Source organism: Hyperolius riggenbachi, chromosome 12 (genome assembly GCF_040937935.1).
Source record: "Hyperolius riggenbachi isolate aHypRig1 chromosome 12, aHypRig1.pri, whole genome shotgun sequence".
Taxonomy (NCBI): domain Eukaryota; kingdom Metazoa; phylum Chordata; class Amphibia; order Anura; family Hyperoliidae; genus Hyperolius; species Hyperolius riggenbachi.
The window spans coordinates 59,786,828-59,808,062 of NC_090657.1; the positions used below are offsets into that span (position 1 = coordinate 59,786,828).

The 21,235-nt window shown below is 48.0% G+C and overlaps 1 protein-coding gene and 1 long non-coding RNA gene across 2 annotated transcripts in view; one reads left to right on the forward strand and one right to left on the reverse strand.

Annotated features, from left to right (window-relative positions):
- The window catches only part of ANKFN1 (ankyrin repeat and fibronectin type III domain containing 1), a 964,382-nt gene that overhangs the window by 732,018 nt on the left and 211,129 nt on the right, over positions 1 to 21,235 (forward strand). Inside the window, exon 12 of the mRNA XM_068263418.1 lies at positions 9,776 to 9,883. Coding sequence (XP_068119519.1) covers positions 9,776 to 9,883 — 108 coding nt within the window. The remainder of the gene's footprint in view (positions 1 to 9,775; positions 9,884 to 21,235) is intronic.
- The window catches only part of LOC137541874 (uncharacterized), a 601,362-nt gene that overhangs the window by 3,604 nt on the left and 576,523 nt on the right, over positions 1 to 21,235 (reverse strand). The gene's annotated exons all lie outside the window — the stretch shown is intronic.

Here is a 21,235-nt window from a genome sequence, read left to right on the forward strand (position 1 = left end):
ATCCAGTGGTGCGTCATGTCCTCCGCACTCCTCTCTTCACAACAGCCACTGTACAGCCAATCTCTCTGCAGCATGGACATGGGAAGAGCGGAGTGCGGAGGACATGGGAAGAGCGGAGTGCGGAGGACATGGGAAGAGCGGAGTGCGGAGGACATGGGAAGAGCGGAGTGCGGAGGACATGGGAAGAGCGGAGTGCGGAGGACATGGGAAGAGCGGAGTGCGGAGGACATGGGAAGAGCGGAGTGCGGAGGACATGGGAAGAGCGGAGTGCGGAGGACATGGGAAGAGCGGAGTGCGGAGGACATGGGAAGAGCGGAGTGCGGAGGACATGGGAAGAGCGGAGTGCGGAGGACATGGGAAGAGCGGAGCGAGCACGACATGGGAAGAGCGGAGTGAGCAGGACATGTGAGGAGGACATGGGAAGAGCGGAGCGAGCAGGACATGTGAGGAGGACATGGGAAGAGCGGAGTGAGCAGGACATGTGAGGAGGACATGGGAAGAGCGGAGTGAGCAGGACATGTTGCAGAGCTGGAAGAATGTGATGTATAATGCTGCTCTGCTCGCCATGTTCTTGCCATCATACCCATTCCACTTAGTAGTTAAACCCCCACCGGCCACACGATGGTGGGGTGGTCACAGAGGCTATTGCTTTGCCCCTGGATGGAAGGGGTAAGCTGTCCATGGAAGGGGAGACTGAAGGTGGAGAAAGTATAAATCCAGCATTGTGTGAACTGTATAGGATGAGCAGGCACCTTTGCTTTGTCCTTATCCCAGCCCAGGTGTCTCAGAAACGATGCCCTGAACAGCACTGTGGCCAGTCAGCTAGTGTTTTTACAAGCAATGGCAATCCACATATCCTTGAAGTGGCATTTTTTTTAATATATATATATAAGATCATTCTTTCCAAAGGGCAAAATGGCATCCTCCATGTAATGTGTGTGTATGTGCGTGCGTGCGTGCGTGTGTGCGCGTGTGTGTGCGTGCGTGTGTGTGTGCGTGCGTGTGTGTGTGTGTGTGTGCGGTCTCGCAGCCACACCCCCAGTACACAGCGCATCAGGTGACTGTTTCACAACATCATGTCATGTGTGACTTGCCAGAAAACGATTTAATTCACGGTATCCATTTATTGTGTATTTTTTTTTTGTATTATTATTATTTTTGGTGATCGGTAGTTGCGCAGGAGGATGATCACATACCACAGAAATGTATCCCGCTTACAAATCCAAAACATTTCTGTAATCCATGACAGCAAAACAAAGAGAAGATGAAACAAGGCTGAACAGAAATAGCACTTGGCACCTCAACGTGAAATCCTGGCGCCCGGCGTCAAGTGATGTCATTATTTGGGGTTCTGAGCTTGTTTTCCAGCGTTTGGCTGTAATTTGCCCAGATTTGTGCTGCTCTTTGATACTGTTACATACTCCATGTGATGTGTATACACGCTGATCACTCTGCATTAAGATCTACAGGCTGTCATGGTGTATGTATACATGTGCACTCAGACGTGGCAGGCCGGCATGGTACAGTGTACTGAAGTCTCTTGTGCGATTCAAACCTGCGGCAAGAGAGGTACAGAGATACTAACACTGATTTCCTCTAACAAAATCTACTTGTTTAGCTATCATGCTGATCCGTATAACGTAAATAGGCTGTGTTGTGTATGCCAAAGTGCCCCTAAAAGTGGACCTGAACTTTTGCATGGGACAGATGGAAAACGCAGAGAAATGCACCCTGTATGTATTTAGAGAGTTCAGCCTATCTAACCCCTCATCTGTGACTAATCACAAGTTGTAATGTGATCTCTCAGATGTGTCAGCTGGCTGCATCGGCAGAGCAGCTAATTTGCAAACACAGGATGATAACCCTCTGTCTGCTTTTTGGGCCGGTGTACACCAAGAGCGGTTCTGAGGGTTTTTTAGGTTTTTTAAAACGCATTGTCAAATACTGCTTTAGTCAAATACTGCTTTACCCGGCCGAAGGAGGCTTCAGAAGTCTTCAGGGAGCCCGAGTGCTCCTGAAGAAGGGCGGCCCTGTACTGCGCCTGCGCAAGCACGCTCTTTTGCACTCTCACGCCTGTGCAGCATGGAGCCACACGTCTTTGGGAGGACATGGCTCAACAAGACTTCCAAATACCCTTACGGCGGGGGATTGAAACGGGGGGGGAGCCAGCACAGGATAGAGAGCACCGAGAGAGGAGACGGAAGGATCTATATGACCCAGAGCCTTCCCTCTCCTTAGGTAAGTATTTGCTTCATTTTTTTTTAAATGCGGTTCCCATTCACTTTAAGTCCAAGACCTTCAAGACCACATGGAGCCACCCGCAGGTGAAACAGGGATTTGCAGGTGAATTCAGAGTCTACAGAGAGCCATCTACTGATGGATAGGAAAGGCGTAATATAGTCCAGACACAATATACCACCAACAGTGGCGTAACTACAATTTATGGAGCCCTCAGGGAAACTTTGATGACCCCCCAATGCCTCCCTTTGGTGCCCTTCATGGCCTTGGGGCCCCTCTCACAAGGGTCATAAATGTGGTCATGAAGATCTTCACACTTATAAAAGTGTAGCCACAAAACACCTGATCTGAAGTCTAGTCCCCTGTATCGGAGGAAGGGAAGGTTAGTAGTTTGGGCCCCCCTGTGATCGCAGGCGCTGCTCCCCTCTAGTTACATCCCTGACCACCAGCAAGTAAAACTGAAGTACTCGTATCCTGGACTCTGTAGTCTGTTGTAGTATTCAAGAAAACCGGAATGAAGCTTTCCTCCTTCTATAGTCTACAAACCATTATCTGACTAATGAACCGAGACCATTCGCTTGGCTGATTAAAGTTGCAGAATCTTCTATCTCCATCATGTGGAGGATGCAGTTTTGCCCTTTGGAAAGAATGATCTATGACAGCTGCTACAGACATGAATAAATTATCTCTGCCTCTGTAGCTCGCCACTAGGGGGTCTCTCCATGTTCAAACACCCAGACATTGCTGCCAACTTCACAGAAACTCCCACAAAGACCAGACAGTGAAATAGAATATATACAGATACTGTTCTATATATGAGACGAGTATACCCCTGATTAGGGATGGTCAGGTGCAAATTCTTTTGAGTTGATGCGATGCTATGCAAATTTTGTATGCAAATTTATGAAGCTTGAAAATGGACAGCAGGATTTGATTGGTTTATTTTCAAGCTGCATAAGGTTGTATACAAAATTTGCACAATGCTTCATCAACTCAACATCAACTTATTTGCATTCTATTGACCGTCCCTACCCCTGATGAAGCAGAAAGGGCGAAACCAGTCGGGTTGAGAGCGAGCATACCTGTATTTACAATCATTGTATTAACTTGGGTAGAAGGCATTTATTTTTGTCAGGTCCTGAGTGAATTAGGACCTTAGATGTGAGTAACGACGGGTGTTTTTTTTTTTTGACGTTTTAAAGCTATGATCCATAAATGAAGTAGATATTGCCTTTGATGTGTCCCCATGTATTATTCTATTCCATGCTTCACTTATGTATTGGACAGATGTGGAAGAGCACATGGGCTTTAACTGACCTGATCCACTATCATGGATGAGAGTTTGCCAGCACCACAGAGCTAAGCAAATGAAACAGATTCAGAGATGGATTAAGATGTAAAGGTCCCTAGGCAAGGTAGCCCACTAGGCCCCAAGCACCTGCCTAGGTTGCCTGGTGGATGAATCTGCTCTAAATGGAGCTGCTGCTGTATAAAGGAGGATGATGTGTGGATCCATCCATCTTTGTGAGAGGAGTTTAGACATAGCATTTGTTTGCAATTAAGTCCTTGAGTTCAGGTACATTTTAAAGAGGAACTATAGTGAAAATCATGTGATGAATACAATTGCTTTTTTTTTTTTTTTTTTTACAACATTCGTGTATAGATGATTTTCTCAGTGTCACAAGGGGGGGCCCAAATCTACTGCCCATTGTAAAATCACTACTCACCCTTATTTACATTCTGAAATTTATCACAGGTGGCAGGTGATCTCTGCGGAATGTTTGGTTACTGAGTGCTCTTAAGCCAATAGGAAATATTACCCGATATCCCAGAATGCGCTGTGGATGAGAATTACGCATAGATAATCAGCCTAGGCTAAGCATCACTAGTAGGGTGGGGTTAAATACCAATATACAGCACTATATAGCTATAGGCAATGTTTCTGGTCCCGGGACCATGATAATTACTGGTAATATAAAAGCGGTTATCTTGAATAATTTACTGCATTCTACTAGGTTTCACTACAGTGCCTCTAACCCATTAGCAACTTCAACAGAGTTATCTCGTTAGAGATAAGTGCACTGCATTTGACCTCAGTCAGCAGAACTCACTGGGGGAGATTTATCAATGCATTACCGACAGTTTTTTCTTCTTAATCTGTTCTAACCAGCAGGGAGAACAGTTCTGTATGATGATAAAAACCTTCTTAAATCCTAGTAATAGTGGCAAATTAGCGTGGATTTCTAGAGCTGCACTACAGTTAAGAAAAGTGCAAATCCATCCCTAAACTGGCGCAGATTAAGAAATGCTTGACAGCAGTTCTACAGGCGTAGAACTGCAGGCTAGACATGATTGCAGAGTGCAGGCTAGGCATGATTTGTGATATGCTCCTCCCCCCTGCTGAATTCCTCCTCAGAGCCTGCTGCTATCAATACTGCAGGTCTGTTGGTTACCTCAGCAACAGCAATTTCCCTTACACACTGCACTGTCTGAGGGACCTTCCTAGCTCCTCCTATTTTACAACAGTTTTAGAAGGAATCTGCACTATTTATTGATTTCTTAGGCTGTCTGAGACAATTCTGCACGGATTTCTAAAAACCTACTAATATTTAGTCTCACTCTTGATAAATGTGCCCCATTGTGCTGTAAATTCTTGGAATGCTTTGATCTCTCTCCACTAGCAGGAAATATAGAAACTGAAAGCAGAAGTCCTCTGTTATTGTCTCACACTGCCCCCTAGTGGCAAGTGGCCATAAATACACATTGCAGCAGTACCTGTTAGAATCAGGGAAGTGTAACAAATAAAAAATAAAACCGTGCTAACATAAATCGGCCAGGAGCACCTGCAAGTCTCTAAATAAATGGGCTGCTAAAGGGTTAAATAAATATTTTTAGCATAGAATCAAGGTCAGGATATCAAAAGTCTGTGGCAGGTGATGCAATGAAATCCTATATCTTCTGAATCAACTGTATTCACATTCCCGAAGACGGTATGTGATGTACAAGAATACATTGTCAGATGAGATAACGTCACAATGATCCCCTGTGCGCTGTCTCCCGCCTCCGATGCTGGCTTACGTTATGCAGTCTTGTCATCTCTGCAATCGTGGCTGCAAGGTAAAACATATGTCATGGGTGGAGGAGGCTGAGAATCAGAGCGAACTTGTGTTCTCGTTACTGTTAGACCTCGTCGTCCACAGAGGCAAGTTTCTTCCTCACAACAGAGTTTACTCCCAGGTCGGGGCTGGCGGAGAAGACAACGTCTTCGCAGAGCCAAGAAAAGATCCTACAGCACCCAAGGCTGAGACACCAAAGTGCGCCCCCCATCCCTCCCACCCCAGCTGTCACACACTGTTTGCTATTAGACTATGAGACACCCCAGCCCCCCCCCCCCCCCCCTCACCTTCATCTCTAGTTATATGGCTTGCGGTCACTGCCATGTATCCCCTTTTCTTATTTCTCGCTACTTCAAATACAACAGGTGAATGATAGCTAAGCGAGTTGTGCGCCCCCTCCTACACTGCGCCCTGAGGCTGGAGCCTCTCTCGCCTCTGCCTCGGCCCGGCTCTGCATCTTCGTAATTTTTTGTCATTGTATTAGGAGTATGTTCTATTCTACATTTAAAGCAAGCCTGAAGTGAAAACAAACTTATGATATATTGAATTGTGTGGGTAGTACGGCTAATTAATAGAGCAAAAAAAGTCTTGTATTTTTTATTTCAGTTATATAGCTCTTTTTTTTTCTAGGACATTGCATCATTCTGTAAAATTTGCAACTACAAACCACACTCTATGAAACTGAGCCAAGCTAATGACCCTTTGAACTTTCCTGCAGAAAAACCTTCTCAAGCTGCCTCTCACTGTTTCTTTGTTGTTTAAGTGATAACTAAAGTTCCTTAAAGAGGAACTCCAGCCTAAACAAACATATTGTCATTAAGTTACATTAGTTATGTTAATTAAAATAGATAGGCAATATAATCTCTTACCCATTCTGTTGTAAAAGAACAGGCAAATGTTTTTCATGATGGCAGCCATCTTTTTGGTTGAAAGGAGGTGACAGGGAGCATGAGACACAGTTCCAACTGTCCTGTGTCCTGAGCACCTCTCCCAGTTGCTAGGCAACGTGAATAACAACATAGGAAATTCCATCATGCTCTGCACAGCATCAGGGGAAAAATGGCTTTTTTTTCTTTGATGGGTGGAGCTTAGCTAAAAATGCAGCTAAAAATGATGTTTTGGTAAGAAAAACAAAGTTCTGATGCTGTGAAACTGTTAAAGAAACACCAAGCCTTTTCAGTTCTGCTGAGTAGATTTTTAGTCCGGAGGTTCACTTTAACTCTTCTTGTACTGAAAACAATATGAGCCTCTTCTTTGCTACTAATGTTCTATTTCTTAGCTGTACTACACATACAATTTTTTATCTCATAAGTTTATTTTCACTTCAGATTCCCTTTAACCTCGTAAAGGACAGCTATTGCAAAAAAAATTTAAAATTGCATACATTCTAAATGTAAATATCACCCTGAATAAAGTGTACTATGCATGACTTTTTTTTCCTATGAATAAATACTACTTTTGGACTTGTTCATCTCCTCCAGGGGGATTTTCAGGGATTTCTTTATTTTAAAAAGCACTTACTGGATGGTAGTTCTTCAGTTCAGCTGCCAAAATAATGTGCAAGTGAGTAGGGAAGCTGGCTGATATTTTTGTATATATCTTTTGTAAATAATAAAGTTTAATACTTAGAATCTGACATGTGGAGATGGACTAGTCTAAAACATGTCAGATTTTGTACTGCCTACTGTAAGCAACAGGAACATAGGAGAAAAGTAATATATAGGCTTCAATTCATCAAAGGCTGTTGGATAAAAAAAACAAGTGAGGAGAATAGTAAAAAAAATGTTTCAGACTTTTATTTCAGAATAAAAAAATATTTCAGACCTTTTTTTTTGCGGATTCCACAATATTTTCACAGATGCGGTAGAAGTTCAGTAATTTACTGAAGCCCATTGACAAAAACCTGTTCAGTAACAGCAGAAGAGTCTCTGTTGTTAGACGCTGTGCTCATTGCAGAGGCAGCTATACAATAGTAAGAGGCATCCCGACATCCCTTTAGATGTACATGTTTGTTATACTCCCTCTGCTTGCTCTTAATCTGTCTATTATACATTTTACTTAATTGATACAGCTTAGATTAAATTCCAGGAGACTTTAAACTTGCCATGCTTAGGCGATTTTCCCACTAGCTCCTCTGCATCTTCAAACAAAAACCTAATGGTTTAAACTGCCGAAGGGCTTCGCCTGTTTTGTTCTGTGTTTTCTCTGTGGTAGAAAAGTTTTTCCCTCCTGAGAAGCCTACGAGTCCTATCAACGGGACTTGCAGGAGACAGGGGCTGTTTCTATTGGCTCCCTGTTCCTGTCAATCATGGGGATATTCACATGGAAGGCATTCAAAGCTGGTTACCAACAGAGGAGAGCTGCCGGTAATGATCAAACATGTTACAGTGTTTTACCGCATGCTTTAATCTTGATGAATTTACTTTTACTGACATTTGTTGAGGTATTTACCGCACATATCGGTAATTTACCTCACTGCTCAGCAATTTCATCTTTTCATGCGGTAAGGGCCTTGGTGAATTGCCATTTTTCCAAGTGCTCGGTAAACTCAGCTGTTTTCAGCATCACCAAATGTGGTAATGCTTGATGAATTGAAGCCAATGTCTGTTTTACTTGGGGAAAATGTATCTTATAAGTATGCGTACACATGTATTTTACATTTTACCTTTCAAGGTGCTTGGGCCTGATGCACAAAATCCCGGTAATACTGCTGTGCACAGACTGTGCAGAGCAATATTACCCTTACTTCCAGCCATAGAGGCATAGCTATGGCGGGGCAAGGGGGAACATACCTCCCCGGGCGCAGCACTGTGAGAATGCTCAGTGCAGCCGCAGCACCCCCACATTCATGAGAGGTGGTTTGCTGGCTGTCCGAAGTGCCCCCGCTTCTCTCACTCCCTCTGCAGAGGAGTGCGGAACCATTAATAACAGCAGAAGACTCACCAGCTCCAACATTCTGTCGATGTCAACTCTCTTCTGCAGCGCGCCCAGCATCCTCTCCTTGGTAACAGCGGTGTGTCTCTTGTCACGTGACGCTGCTGTTACCATGGAGAGGACACTGGGTCGCACCAATAGCATAACTTGCGGTACTTGCTGCCGGAAGTAAAGTTAATATTGCCATGCACTGTCTGTGCATGGCAGTATTACTGCTATTTTGTGCATCAGGTTCTTTGTCTTAAAGAACACCTGTAACAAAAAAAATCTCCATCTGGGAGATGCTTACCTCAGGATGGGGAAGCCTCAAGGTCACAATAAGGCTTCCCCATCTCCTGTAGCCTGGAGGAATCCATCACTGGCTCCCCCAAAACTTCGACAAAGGCTGACAAATCCTGCGCCTGCGCGGCAATATTTACCTACTGCGATCCAGTGCAGGCGCAGTAGCGGCTCTTCATTCGGGCTAAGGCGGAAATAGCAGTCTGATCATATCTAGTCTACTGCGCAGGCACAAAGGACTCGCGCCTGCGCAGTAGAGCAGATCTGATCGAACTAGGCTATTTCCGTCTTATCCTGGATCGCCGCAGGTAAATATTTACCTCAGAGACTTCCAGCACTGCATTGCCAGGATGGAGGAGGATGGGGATGCCTCGTTGAGATCCAGAGGCTTCCCCCTCCCAAGGTAAATATCCCCCAGAGGGATTTTTTTTTTATTGCTACAGGTTTTCTTCCATGATGCGAATTTTGCAGGCTTTTTTCCACGACGAATTATCAGTTTTCGCGATACTGTGTAACATCGTTTAACTAAAGTCAGGTAAACAATGTTTAGTGATGTGTGGTGATCACGTTCTACCGTGCCAATCCCTACAGACTCCTGTACTAATTGCCACAATCATTTGAAGTCCCGTTCACACCCGTCACTTGTAGGGATCGTCGGAAATGACGATTTCTGATTCCTTGGAAAGTCTGATTTCCGCCAATGCCAATTTCCATTTTCCCGATTTTCCAATTTCCAAGGAGTATTTTATTTGGCATTTTTAGCATCAGAGAATGCCAAAAAAGACTAAGAAAAATTTGGAAATCAGAATAATGGAATCTCATTGGACCAATGCTTTTGAGGTCTGTGATTGGGCTAAAATGACAGGGTTGCGGTAAATCGGATTTCGGCGGAATTGGGAAATGCAGAAATTTCAATTTCGTGGAATCCGAATGAGCATTCCTAGTCACTCGTTCCCGCGGTACTCTATTTCGGAAGATGGATCGAGGATCCGCCCCTTCATCACCTCGCCATCGCTGCGGATCCCTGATCCATCCTCAGGTGAGTTCTTTAGCGTGTCTATATATTGATCTTGAGTTTTCCTGAGCAGAAAGATTTCTTGACAACCAGCCCATTTGTCATTCCTCTGATAGTCTTTCCTCACGCATTAATCCTGCCGACAGCGCCAGCTTGAGTTAGTAACCAGCTTTGTCTCCATTTTGTTTAACAGACTGGAAAGACTATGACGGGCGAGAGTTCAGGCACAAGGGACAGACTGAAGCGCTGGAGCGTCTCTTACAGCAGGTCCGCACCGTTCATCAGCACTACAGCTGTCGAGGTAACAGCCAGAGCGTTTGCCAGGCTTGGCCACTGATGTGTCTGAATGTACCTGTCTGCTAGAGTCAGTGGGATCTCTTTCATCCAGGCAGCGTCCCACGAGGCACCTCACAGCGGTACAGCAGCCAAGCAAATCTTCCAAATGGGTCTGCAGACACGCGCGCCGCATTGTAATGCTGCGGCAGCATGAGGAGATATGCAGATGAGGGTTCCTGGGGAGGTCAGATAATAGAAATATACAGAATACAGATCGGGAATTTAGAAGTGTTGTTAGTGTGTAGCCCCCGCTATCTCCACGTTTAGAGGTGTCGCTCTCCTTCTCTGATGCCATACTGGGGAAAAAAACAGTTATTCAAGTAATATATTATACAAAGCTATTTTTTAGTTAAATCTATAGTACGGAAGGTCAACGAGATGTTAAAGGGTAACCTTTAAACCAGGCTTAAAGAACCACTGTCACGAAAATCTTACAATTTAAAATATATGTAAACATATACAGATAAGAAGTACGTTTCTTCCAGAGTAAAATGAGCCATAAATTACTTTTCTCCTATGTTGCTGTCACTTCCAGTAAGTAGTAGAAATCTGACAGAACCGATAGGTTTTGGACTAGCCCATTTCCTCATGGGGGATTGTCAGGTTTTTTTTTATTTTCAAAAGCACTTAGTGAATTGCAGTTGTTCTGTCCGACTGCCAAAAAGTGTATGGTAAACAGGGAAGCTGGCCAGCATCTTTGTATAAATCTTTTTCAGGGAGTGTCTTTCTAAAGAATAAAGGCCTTGCTGAGAATCCTCCATGGAGAGATGGAGTAGCCCAAAACCTGTCAGCAATGTCAGATTTCTACTACCTACTGTAAGTGACAGCAACATAGGAGAGAAGTCATTTATGGCTCATTTTACTCTGGAAGAAACATACTTCTTATTTGTATTTGTCATGTATTTTACATTTTAAAATTTTCGGGACAGTGGTCCTTTAAAGTTTGCCCCATCTTACTCCCGTCAATGGGAACGGTTTGCATCTGAGCAGTAGTACTGCACAGGCGCAGAACACTCCCTGCGATTGGAACGTGTCGCAAGGCTGCACAGGATATGCACTAAATGCGTAGGTAACCGGAATTTAGCCTTTCGTTGGCTATTGCTAATCTCCGGGAAGAGCTGTAAACTTAACTAATAGATTAGTTATCAGAGGGCTAAGATGTTGATTGAGTGTATTGAGGTTGCTGCAGCTACAAATCATCTCTTGAAATTTTAATCATATGAATAGCCTCTGTGGGTGTGGCTGCTGCGGAGATTCGAATTGAATTATCCCAACTGTTACTACAAGGAGGAAGGCACAAGCTGAATCTGTGTGAGAAAATGGCAGACTAAAGTACAGACAGTCTGTCAGGCAGGGCCAATTTTCTTGAATAGGGATTTATTTGACAATGTATTTAACATTAGTTAAGGCATAGCTCCCAACTGTCCCTCTGTGGGAACCCTGTTCCTGTCTCTCTTTCCTCCTCATTTGTCCCTCTTCCAGGACTGATGTACAGATCTATGTAAATATATGTATTTTTCTACTAAAAAATGTGCTTAATTGATTCTAATCTTTAATTCCATCCATTAAACTGATATATTTCTTATTTTTAATGATAATATGAAGCATAATGAACCAGGATAGAAAAGACCAGTGTGGTTTGAATTATAAAATAATATATTTTTCTTATGAAATCTTTATGGTATGCGTGACTAGGGTGTGTGTCAGAGGCATGATTAGGGGAGTGTCAGGGGTGTGGTTAGGGATGTGGCAGGGGTATGGCTTAAGTGTCCCTCTATCTTATCTCAAAAAGTTGGGAGGTATGAGTAAGGGCAAATCAATCAAATACACTTCCAGCCAAATTCGATTGGCCCAATTCCACATGGCCTATAATTTGTATTGATCACCATTAGGGTAGGGTCACACTTGAGGCCGCAGGAAAACTGCAGCGAAACCGGCAGCATTTTGAGAACAGCTACTGTCGGCAAAGGGTTATTGCACGTGTTGTGCGATAAAAAGCAACAGTGTCTGCTTCCCCCCCCCCCCCCCCCCCCCGCTGTGGAAAACTGCACATTGCTCCCAGTTCAGGCCCGGTTCACATTAGCGGTGGCCGTCCGGAATCGCCGTGCCGGAGCCGCACCGCTTGCAGAACGGACGGAACGGACGCACGGCATAGCAATGAAAGCCTATGCGTCCGTTCACATGCGTCCGTTCTGCCGGACCGGAGCCGGACCGGTTCCGGGCCGGATCCGGACTCCGGCCTCCGTTCCAACATGCGCTATTTTTTGATCCGGCTCCTCCGGCAGCCGTGTCCGGGGCGGAGCCGGACTGCACCATCCGGCCAATACAAACCAATGGGAACCGGAGAGCGCACAACACACTGGCTGAGAAATCCGGATGTTCTACCCCACTTCCTATGCGGATTGTTGCGGCGATATTGGATGGGGACACGTGGGCAAGCATTTTGGAGTGGAGCAGCACAGCTGGATCCGGATCCGGAGATGTTGGCAGCATGTCGCAGGTGGAGGTGAGTGCTAAACAGCAGAGGGCCTGATTCCACAGGTCCCCCTTCTGCTGACCTCCCAGACCCCAACATTTTTTTTGTTTTTTACGTTACTTTTGCCAAACTGATCCGGATCGCATCCTGATGAACACCTGATGCAACCTGACCGGATCCAGATCGGATCCGGATCAGAACAGTACGGTTCCGATCCGGATCCGGTCCGGATCCGGTCAGGTCATCCGGTCCGTTTGGCAGACAACCGCAAGTGTGAACCGGGCCTCACTTGGGATTGCATTGGGAAGCATTATGTGCATTTTTGCAGGCAAGTGTGACCCAGGGGTGTTTTTAGGCATAGGTATTACAGGCCACTGCCTGGAGTGCCATTGGTCCTGGGGGGTGCTATGTCCCTGATTAAGCCCCACCCCCTGGCTGTAGACCCACTCCCTGAACCCACCCCCACTGGTGTTTGTGCCTCCTTCTGTCTCCTTGTGCCTCCTTCGGACCCCCTGTGCCACCTCAGCCCCTCTGTGCATCCAGAGATGGATTAAAGCGTAATGACAAGCAATGACTTTGGGCCCACACATGATGGCCACTTAGCTTTTTTGGCAAGATTTATTTGGGGGTTAGCATAAACCAATCCTCTAGACTCTCACTAGGCCCTAGGCACCTACCTAAGTTGCCTTGTGGATGATCCGGCTGTGTACATATCCCTGAGCCTCCCTCTGTTCCACTGTGCCTCCTTCTGCTCCCCTTTGTGCCTCTTCTGTTCCCTTGCCCCACTATCTGTTCCTGTTCCCTATCTTGCTCTCCCCCAGTCCAGTGTGTAAATGCAGAGCATAGTGCAGCAGAAGCTGTGCTCTCATCCTCCTGCCGGAGTCCAGTGCTGTGCCTGTGTGACCATCTTATCTGTCTCCTGCTCCCTCTAGTGCTGGTACCTCACTCTCCTCATGTAGCGTGTAATCTAGATGCTGGGCACTAGAGTGAGTCGTAGGCGGAAGCACAGCACTGGACTCCAGCAGAGAGGTGAGAGCACAGCTTCTGTTGCACTATGCTCTGCATTTACATGCTGGGCTGGTGGAGTGCCGGAAGGGGGTGTGCAACGAAATGCAACAGCATTGGCAAGTTGTGTGTACCTCAGGGACTCCCTGTATTATGCATCCATTGTTTACATTCTTTAGTGTGTGGTGGGCTAGAAACACCCCAGGTGTGACCCTAGCCTTACTGATCTGTACTGGTCTATGGAGCAGCACAGAAAAGCAGTTGGCACTATGTTGTGCCCAAGCCCTGCCTCACACGCCCCCTTCAGCCCCTACTTAGTGTTAGGTGGCAATGGCAGGAGGAGGAGATTAGGGCAGACAAACCTGCAGCTTCCTCTTTTGCTCAGTCCCCACTTAGCACTGCTATAAAGGAAAACATCTGTTCACTATTTATGCTGAACAAAATTGCATTTTTGCTTTTAGTTCTTGAGTACTTCTCATCTTGTGCAATTCACACAGAAGTTTTATGCTGGGCCGTAACTAGATTCAGGGGCAAATCTAGGATTTTCAAGGTAGGGATTCCTGGAAGGTCTCCCTCAGCCACGCACAATACAGTATCATAATATGGTAGGACATCATGCTGGGTACACATACAGTAATGCAATTTCCCGTCCGACCAACTGACCAACAACGGGATCGATCACAAGCAGTGTGGATACAGATAATATTGAGGACAGTTGACATTGGTAATGAAGGGGAAAGTGAAGCATTCACACAGCAGGGCACAGGGCTGCGCTCATACCTGACTCGCTAAGTTTCCCAGAGCTGCTCCATGCTCTGTACACACACTGCTGCTCCATGCTCTGTACACACACTGCTGCTCCATGCTCTGTACACACACTGCTGCTCCATGCTCTGTACTCACACTGTTGCTACATCCAAAGTCAAATGTAGCAGGGAAAGAAAGGGGGCGGTGCTGTGAGCTGCATGACCTAGCAGCGTTCACTCTGCTCCCCCTTAACTACACTCACCCCTCCCCACCTCACTATACCCAATATCACCTCCCCCCCCCATAATAACACAGTGACCGATACCCCATATTTTTACTTTCATTCCAACATACACTTACTCACTACTCCGACGAACTGACACAGTAGTTGGAATGATACATATTTATTAAGTATCGGCCACCAACCCAAGTGACACATGAATATATAAAATATTAACAATAAACAACAATTGAACAAAAACATCCAAAATTACAATAACTCCAAATGAACAAGTCACATCAAATATACAGCATATATGTACAATAACATAATAACAGAATACATACATGCGTAAACAAAACCAGAACTCAGCTCTTCATCCCTTTGCTAGGAGCCATAACGAGGAGGGGCAACCACCCTGCACGAAACCAAAACTCCTAGCCGCGCCTTGACTCAGGAGTCCCTTGGGCTTACGTGCCAATCCAATGTCCATCTTTTCCAATCCTCTTGTGCCAGCTTACGTTACCCCTCCCACCAACCAAGACCACCTCCTCTAGCAAAGGGACCTCCGCCACCCAGCTTCACTTTTAATAACGAACATTTGTACCCACCTTGCCCACCAAGGCGCCATGGCTTGCAGCAACTCACTACCACTATTTAAGACCCCTAAAACCCCCAACTGACTCCTAAAGGGGGTGGGTGGGCGGGACGTTTGCTCTCGCTGCCTTCCTAAGGTGACTGACGTCACCTCCTCCCCGCCTAGCTGAAGTCCTCCCCCCCTCTGCCTGAACTAGCCAATCCCCTTGCTGCCTGCTCTGGTGCCCCTGCCTAAGCCTTCCCCCCCCTGCAACACTCTCTTCCCCACTAGTTCCGCAGAACTAGCCTAGGTCATGCTGCGCTGGGCTTATAGCCCAGCGCTCTCCTTGACCTAGCAGCGTTCACTCTGCTCCCCCTTAACTACACTCACCCCTCCCCACCTCACTATACCCAATATCACCTCCCCCCATAATAACACAGTGACCGATACCCCATATTTTTACTTTCATTCCAACATACACTTACTCACTACTCCGACGAACTGACACAGTAGTTGGAATGATACATATTTATTAAGTATCGGCCACCAACCCAAGTGACACATGAATATATAAAATATTAACAATAAACAACAATTGAACAAAAACATCCAAAATTACAATAACTCCAAATGAACAAGTCACATCAAATATACAGCATATATGTACAATAACATAATAACAGAATACATACATGCGTAAACAAAACCAGAACTCAGCTCTTCATCCCTTTGCTAGGAGCCATAACGAGGAGGGGCAACCACCCTGCACGAAACCAAAACTCCTAGCCGCGCCTTGACTCAGGAGTCCCTTGGGCTTACGTGCAAATCCAATGTCCGTCTTTTCCAATCCTCTTGTGCCAGCTTACGTTACCCCTCCCACCAACCAAGACCACCTCCTCTAGCAAAGGGACCTCCGCCACAAGCAATCCAAAGGTGACTCCTTACCTTTGGTTTGCTCTTCAACGCGCTACCGCAAATTCAATCTGCTCCTGCAGGAGCAGATTGAACATGTCAATCCCGACCTCCGTCAAGTGAACCCCGTCCCTCCTGAAGAGTTCCCGATGCCTCTCCAAGAGCACGTGCCGCGCCGCGAAGCCGCCTCGCCTTCGCACAAATTTTGTTACCGCCTTATTGATTTTAATCCTTGATTTGTCAAGGGCTCTGAAATTTCTGGCGTAATGCCACCTGAACCGCGGAATAATCTCCGACCACACTACCACCAGGCCCGGAACAGTTTCCAGCATCACTGAGATGCCCGAAACTATTGACCTGATGAGAGCCCGCATAGGAGTCAACCCCAGGTCGTTCCCTCCCGCATGTAGAACCACCACTTGCGGGATCCCGTGACGCTGAATCATCCTATAAAACACTCCCAGCAAGTCATCCCATTGCAGGCCCCTCACTCCATTCCACCTCAAAACCGCATCCTGAGCTGAAAGACCGAGCTGTCTCCCGTCCACACGAAGTCCAGCCCTCTGTTCAGCCCAGTAAATGAAGGAGTGACCTAGCAACCACACCTTGCATACCGGGAAATCTAGAGAACAAGAAAAAACAGTGTAAACACATTGACAATTACCTAGCAACCTAACTTAATTTTTTTTTTTTTTGTGAAACACCGCCCATCCCGAACTTGCCCCAAACTCATTTCAGACCGCCCGCACCCCCAAATGCCATACCAGAGCCTCAAGCTAACTTTTGTACTCTATGCGGCCGAACGTAAAGCTTAAATCTCTGGGACTGCCACCTGCCAATTTTCTTTACCATGTCAGGCGACAATCCCAACCGCGTAGCCTCAGTAGCTGCCCCGATCCGAAAGGAGTGTGTCCCGTATTCCTTCTCAGAGAGTTGCAAACCTTTTAGGCATAACCGCAGAACCGCCGCAAATTGAAAACGCGATAACGGAACCCCATTATTGTGCACCAACAGTGACTGCCCGCTGCTTGGCCTAATGGCCATGTAACTGGCCCACGAGCGTAACGGACACGTGACGCAACCCTCCAACGGGAACAATTGAATCCTCGCTCCCCTTCCCACCTGATCGGTTTTTGACCGACGAATTTGCACCACCAAGCTCTCCCCCTCTTTCCACACGTCTCCCACCCATAAACCCCCGTGTATTTTACAGTTTTTACTGACTAATTCCCCGATCCTCAAAGCCGCATAAAAAGCCAGAGAAAAGGACAACTGAAAAAGAACCGATTTGAAACTGGATGAACAGACTAACTCCAATTGCCCGAACAAACCCTCCAAAATTTCCCATGTAACCGGGCGCCTCTGATCCCTCTGAAACCCCCCCCCCCCTTTTTTAAACCCTTCAGCGCCTGTCTAATCGCAAAGCACTTAGAAAAATCTTCCCAATCCAACAGTTTGGCCAGGAAGGATAGGGCTGCCAATCTTTTTGAAATAACCGCCGATGATGCCCCCTCCTCCAACCAAGTCCCCATCAGCCAGAACATTAAATCTCTTCTACCCACCTCTGAATCCGGAAAGGAGAGGGTCCCGCCCCAATAAAACCACGTCTGCCATACCTTGTTATACACCTCCCAGGTTGTCACTGACACAGAACGCTTAATAAATTGCCACAAACTGTTCAAATTAGCCCCCAAAGGTAAGTCGGGCATGTTTCTCCCTCCGCTTGAGCGTCTGGAGCCAGCTCCCGGAAGCGGACCCACTGCAAACGAGAAAGTGAATCCGCTATACCGTTAGATGTCCCTGGGATGTGCACTGCTGACACATGTAAATTAAATTTCAAACACAACAACACGAACTTCCGCAGCACTTTAACCACCGGTAACGAAGAGGCAGATAACGTATTGATTGCCGACATCACCGCCGTGTTATCCGAGCGGATCCGAATCGCACGACTCTGCAATGACGGGCCCCATAAAGTAACCGCCACCAGTACTGGGAACAATTCCAAAAAGGCTAGGTTCCTGACTAAGTCAGTCCCCTTCCAGCTCTCCGGCCATGGTGACGCACACCACCTCCCTTGAAAATAGGCCCCAAAGCCCGCCGACCCAGCTGCGTCTGTAAACAGCTCCAGTTGGTCATTTGACACCACCGGCGCTATCCAGTAGGCCAGGCCATTGTACTGATCCAAAAATTCCGCCCAGACGCCTAAATCCTCCCGTAACTCCCGAGTGACCCGGATAAAATGATGCTGCTCCTTTACACCGCTCGTGCCTAAAGCCAATCGCCTGCAAAAAACTCTGCCCATCGGTATCACCCGACAGGCAAAATTCAACTTCCCCAGCAGAGACTGCAATTGGTGCAGGGTCACCTTATTAGCACCTTTGACCACCAGCACCAACTGCATTAAGTCCTGTAACTTGTCCGCTGGTAAGCGGCAAAGGCGTTGCTCCGTATCAATCTCGATACCAAGGAACTTCATCACCGATCCGGGTCCCTCAGTCTTTTCCGCCGCCAAAGGGACGCCAAAATCAGCAAAAGTGCGCCGAATCTCCTTCAGCACCAGTGCACACATACCCGACCGAGCTGGCCCTACCCAGAAGAAGTCATCAAGATAATGGGTGATAGCGGAAAAACCGCTCTTTTCCTTGATCACCCATTCCAGGAAGGTACTAAAAGTTTCGAACAATGAACATGAGATGGAGCACCCCATAGGCAGGCATCGATCAACATAAAACGCCCCCTCAAAATGACAACCGAGCAGCTTCATGCTCTCCGGATGAACCGGAAGCAGTCGAAAAGCCGACTCGATGTCGGTTTTAGCCATGAGGGCCCCCGACCCCGCCTCCCGCACCATGTCCAAAGCCACGTCAAACGAGGCGTACGAAACGGATGACAGATCTTTATCTATGCCGTCATTCACCAATTTGCCTTTAGGGAAGGACAAATGATGAATCAACCGAAACTTTCCCTCTTCTTTTTTGGGCACCACCCCCAGCAGGGAGACCACCAAGTCTTTCAAAGGCAAATCAGTGTACGGGCCCGCCATCCTACCTAAAGATACTTCCTTTCCCAATTTCTCCCTCACCACCTCCGGATGCACCCTAGCCGATTTTAGGTTCCTTTTTCTTAACACACGGGACTGAACTTCTGACGGAATATGGAAGCCCACAGTGAACCCCTCCCGCAGCAACTGAGCCGCCACCCTATCCCCGTATCTATCTAGCCAGGGACCCATCGCTCCTACCTTCACTGGCGTCATCCCTTTTTCCAGAGCGATCGAACGGTCGCAGAGAGGAACCCCCTTTTCCCTTCTTAAAGCACTTGGCGACTGGGTGCGACCCTCCACAAAAAGAGCACTCATGCTTAAATCGGCAACTGGCTCCCCATCTACACGAGGAGTTATTAAACGACCAGCACAAACCCTTTCTGGTTGTGGTCCCCGCCCCTGACCCTGCAGGGGGACTGCTAGCCTGAAAGGGAGGGGAGGCCCCGGGTGACCCACTATACCTGCCCCCCTTTCCGCCCATAACCCTGAGCCAGATACCGATGTCTTTGTGGTGCCAATCTAGATCAGATTGTACCGACATCCGCTGACGAAATTGTTCGTCGTATCGCAGCCATGCTAGACCTCCATACACCCGATGAGCCTCCCATATTGCATCCAAGTAGCAAAAAAGAGGGGTACATTTTTCCGGGAATTTCTCCCCCATTACGCTACCCAGGATCGTAAAGGCTTGCAGCCAATTCCCAAAGGTCCGGGGAATCAACCGAAATCTCCTCCTATCCTCGTCCTCCTCTTTTCTGTGCTCCTTCCCCTTGACCCAACGATCAATGTTAAATCGCTCCAGCGGCAGTAGTGTAAATATATCCACATACTCCCTACGCCAGATTTTTTCCTTCACTTCTGTTTTTAGGTGCGCCCCCAAAGGGCCCTCAAAACAGATATACGAGTGACCCTTGGCCGAATCCGAAATCGGGACTCGTTTTTCACCACTTTTTTCACTAGCCGCACCCACCTGTATCAATTCTTTACCTGTCGCAACCAGAGGCTCCACCGTACCCTCTACAGACATTGCTTCCCCAGTTAGCGCTGCGCTCTCAGGAGCCCAAACCCTGGCCAGCGCTTCCTCCAGTCCGGGGGCCCCGCCCGGAGCCGCCCCTTGAAACTTATCCAGCAATGATCGTACACCCTCAATAAAACCTTGCCAAGCCCCTTGGCCCCCCGAAACAGCCCCTTGTGTGTCAGAACAAACTTATGGCAAAGACTCACCCACTCGATGCGCAGGGGGATCAGGCCTGCCATCCGGTGCAGCTCCTGCTGCCGACATCGCGGGAGTCGAGACGCCTGTAGAGCCGACTTGGTTTGGCTGCGCCATAGGAGCCGAAGAGGTGTTCTCTCTCTCGGGACCTGCACCAGCCGCTGGCACCTGGGGAAAGAAAGGAGCACGAGCATCACAAAGCCCAGGACCAAATTGCCACCCTGGGCCTGCGTACGGGGGCACCCACCCCATACCACCCACCATTCCCGGGAACGGCATGGGGCCGGTCTGGCCCCATGGAGAGTGCTGACCCCAAGGGCCCGGGAAAAAATTACCCCAGGCCTGTTGCGGAAAGCCACTGCCCCCCGAGTCACCTTGCGACCTAGCCCCACTCTGCCCCACCACTGGCAAACCCATTGCTGCTACACCTGGGTGAAACGCACCCCACGGGGGAACACCCGCTGGGGCCGAGTCCAAAGTGGGGGGATTAGGGTCACCGGAAACCGGCCCCGTATTCACTGCCCCACCTGACCGCGGAGGCGACGACGCCTGACCTCCGCTCAAAGGCCGCTGTGTGCTAGGGCCCGGCTGGGGAGACCCCTCGGCTGCTCTCTGACCTGCCCTCGCCCCTTTGCCACCCCTCTTGGCCCCCTTTTTCTTCCCCTTCCCCCTGGATTCCGACGTAGTCGGAGCGAGCCCGCTGCTGTCCCCCGGGCCCCCCTCTCCCACCACACTGACCTGTTGCCCGCTCACTGTGCCAGCAGGAGGGGCGTCCGCCATGCCCGCCTCGGCTGCTGCACGTCTTGTTCTGCTGGCCGGTGGCGATGGGGAGAGCCTGTCCACAGCCCTTTTGTTCCTGTGCGGCCTGGGAGTCGCCGGAGCCGTTTCCTGAGACCCACCCGCGGCGGCGGAATCCGCCGCTACGGATGCCTCCATCGCTCCCCTCCAATCCACCCCCCGTCTGTCTGCCTCCTCACGGAGTTGGCACAGGGCGCCATCTATGTCCCACTGGGCCATCCTGCCGCCGCTGCCCGCCCGGAATCCGCGCTGCCTAACTGTTTTTAGCAAGAGCAAACGAACACGTTTGCTCTCGCTGCCTTCCTAAGGTGACTGACGTCACC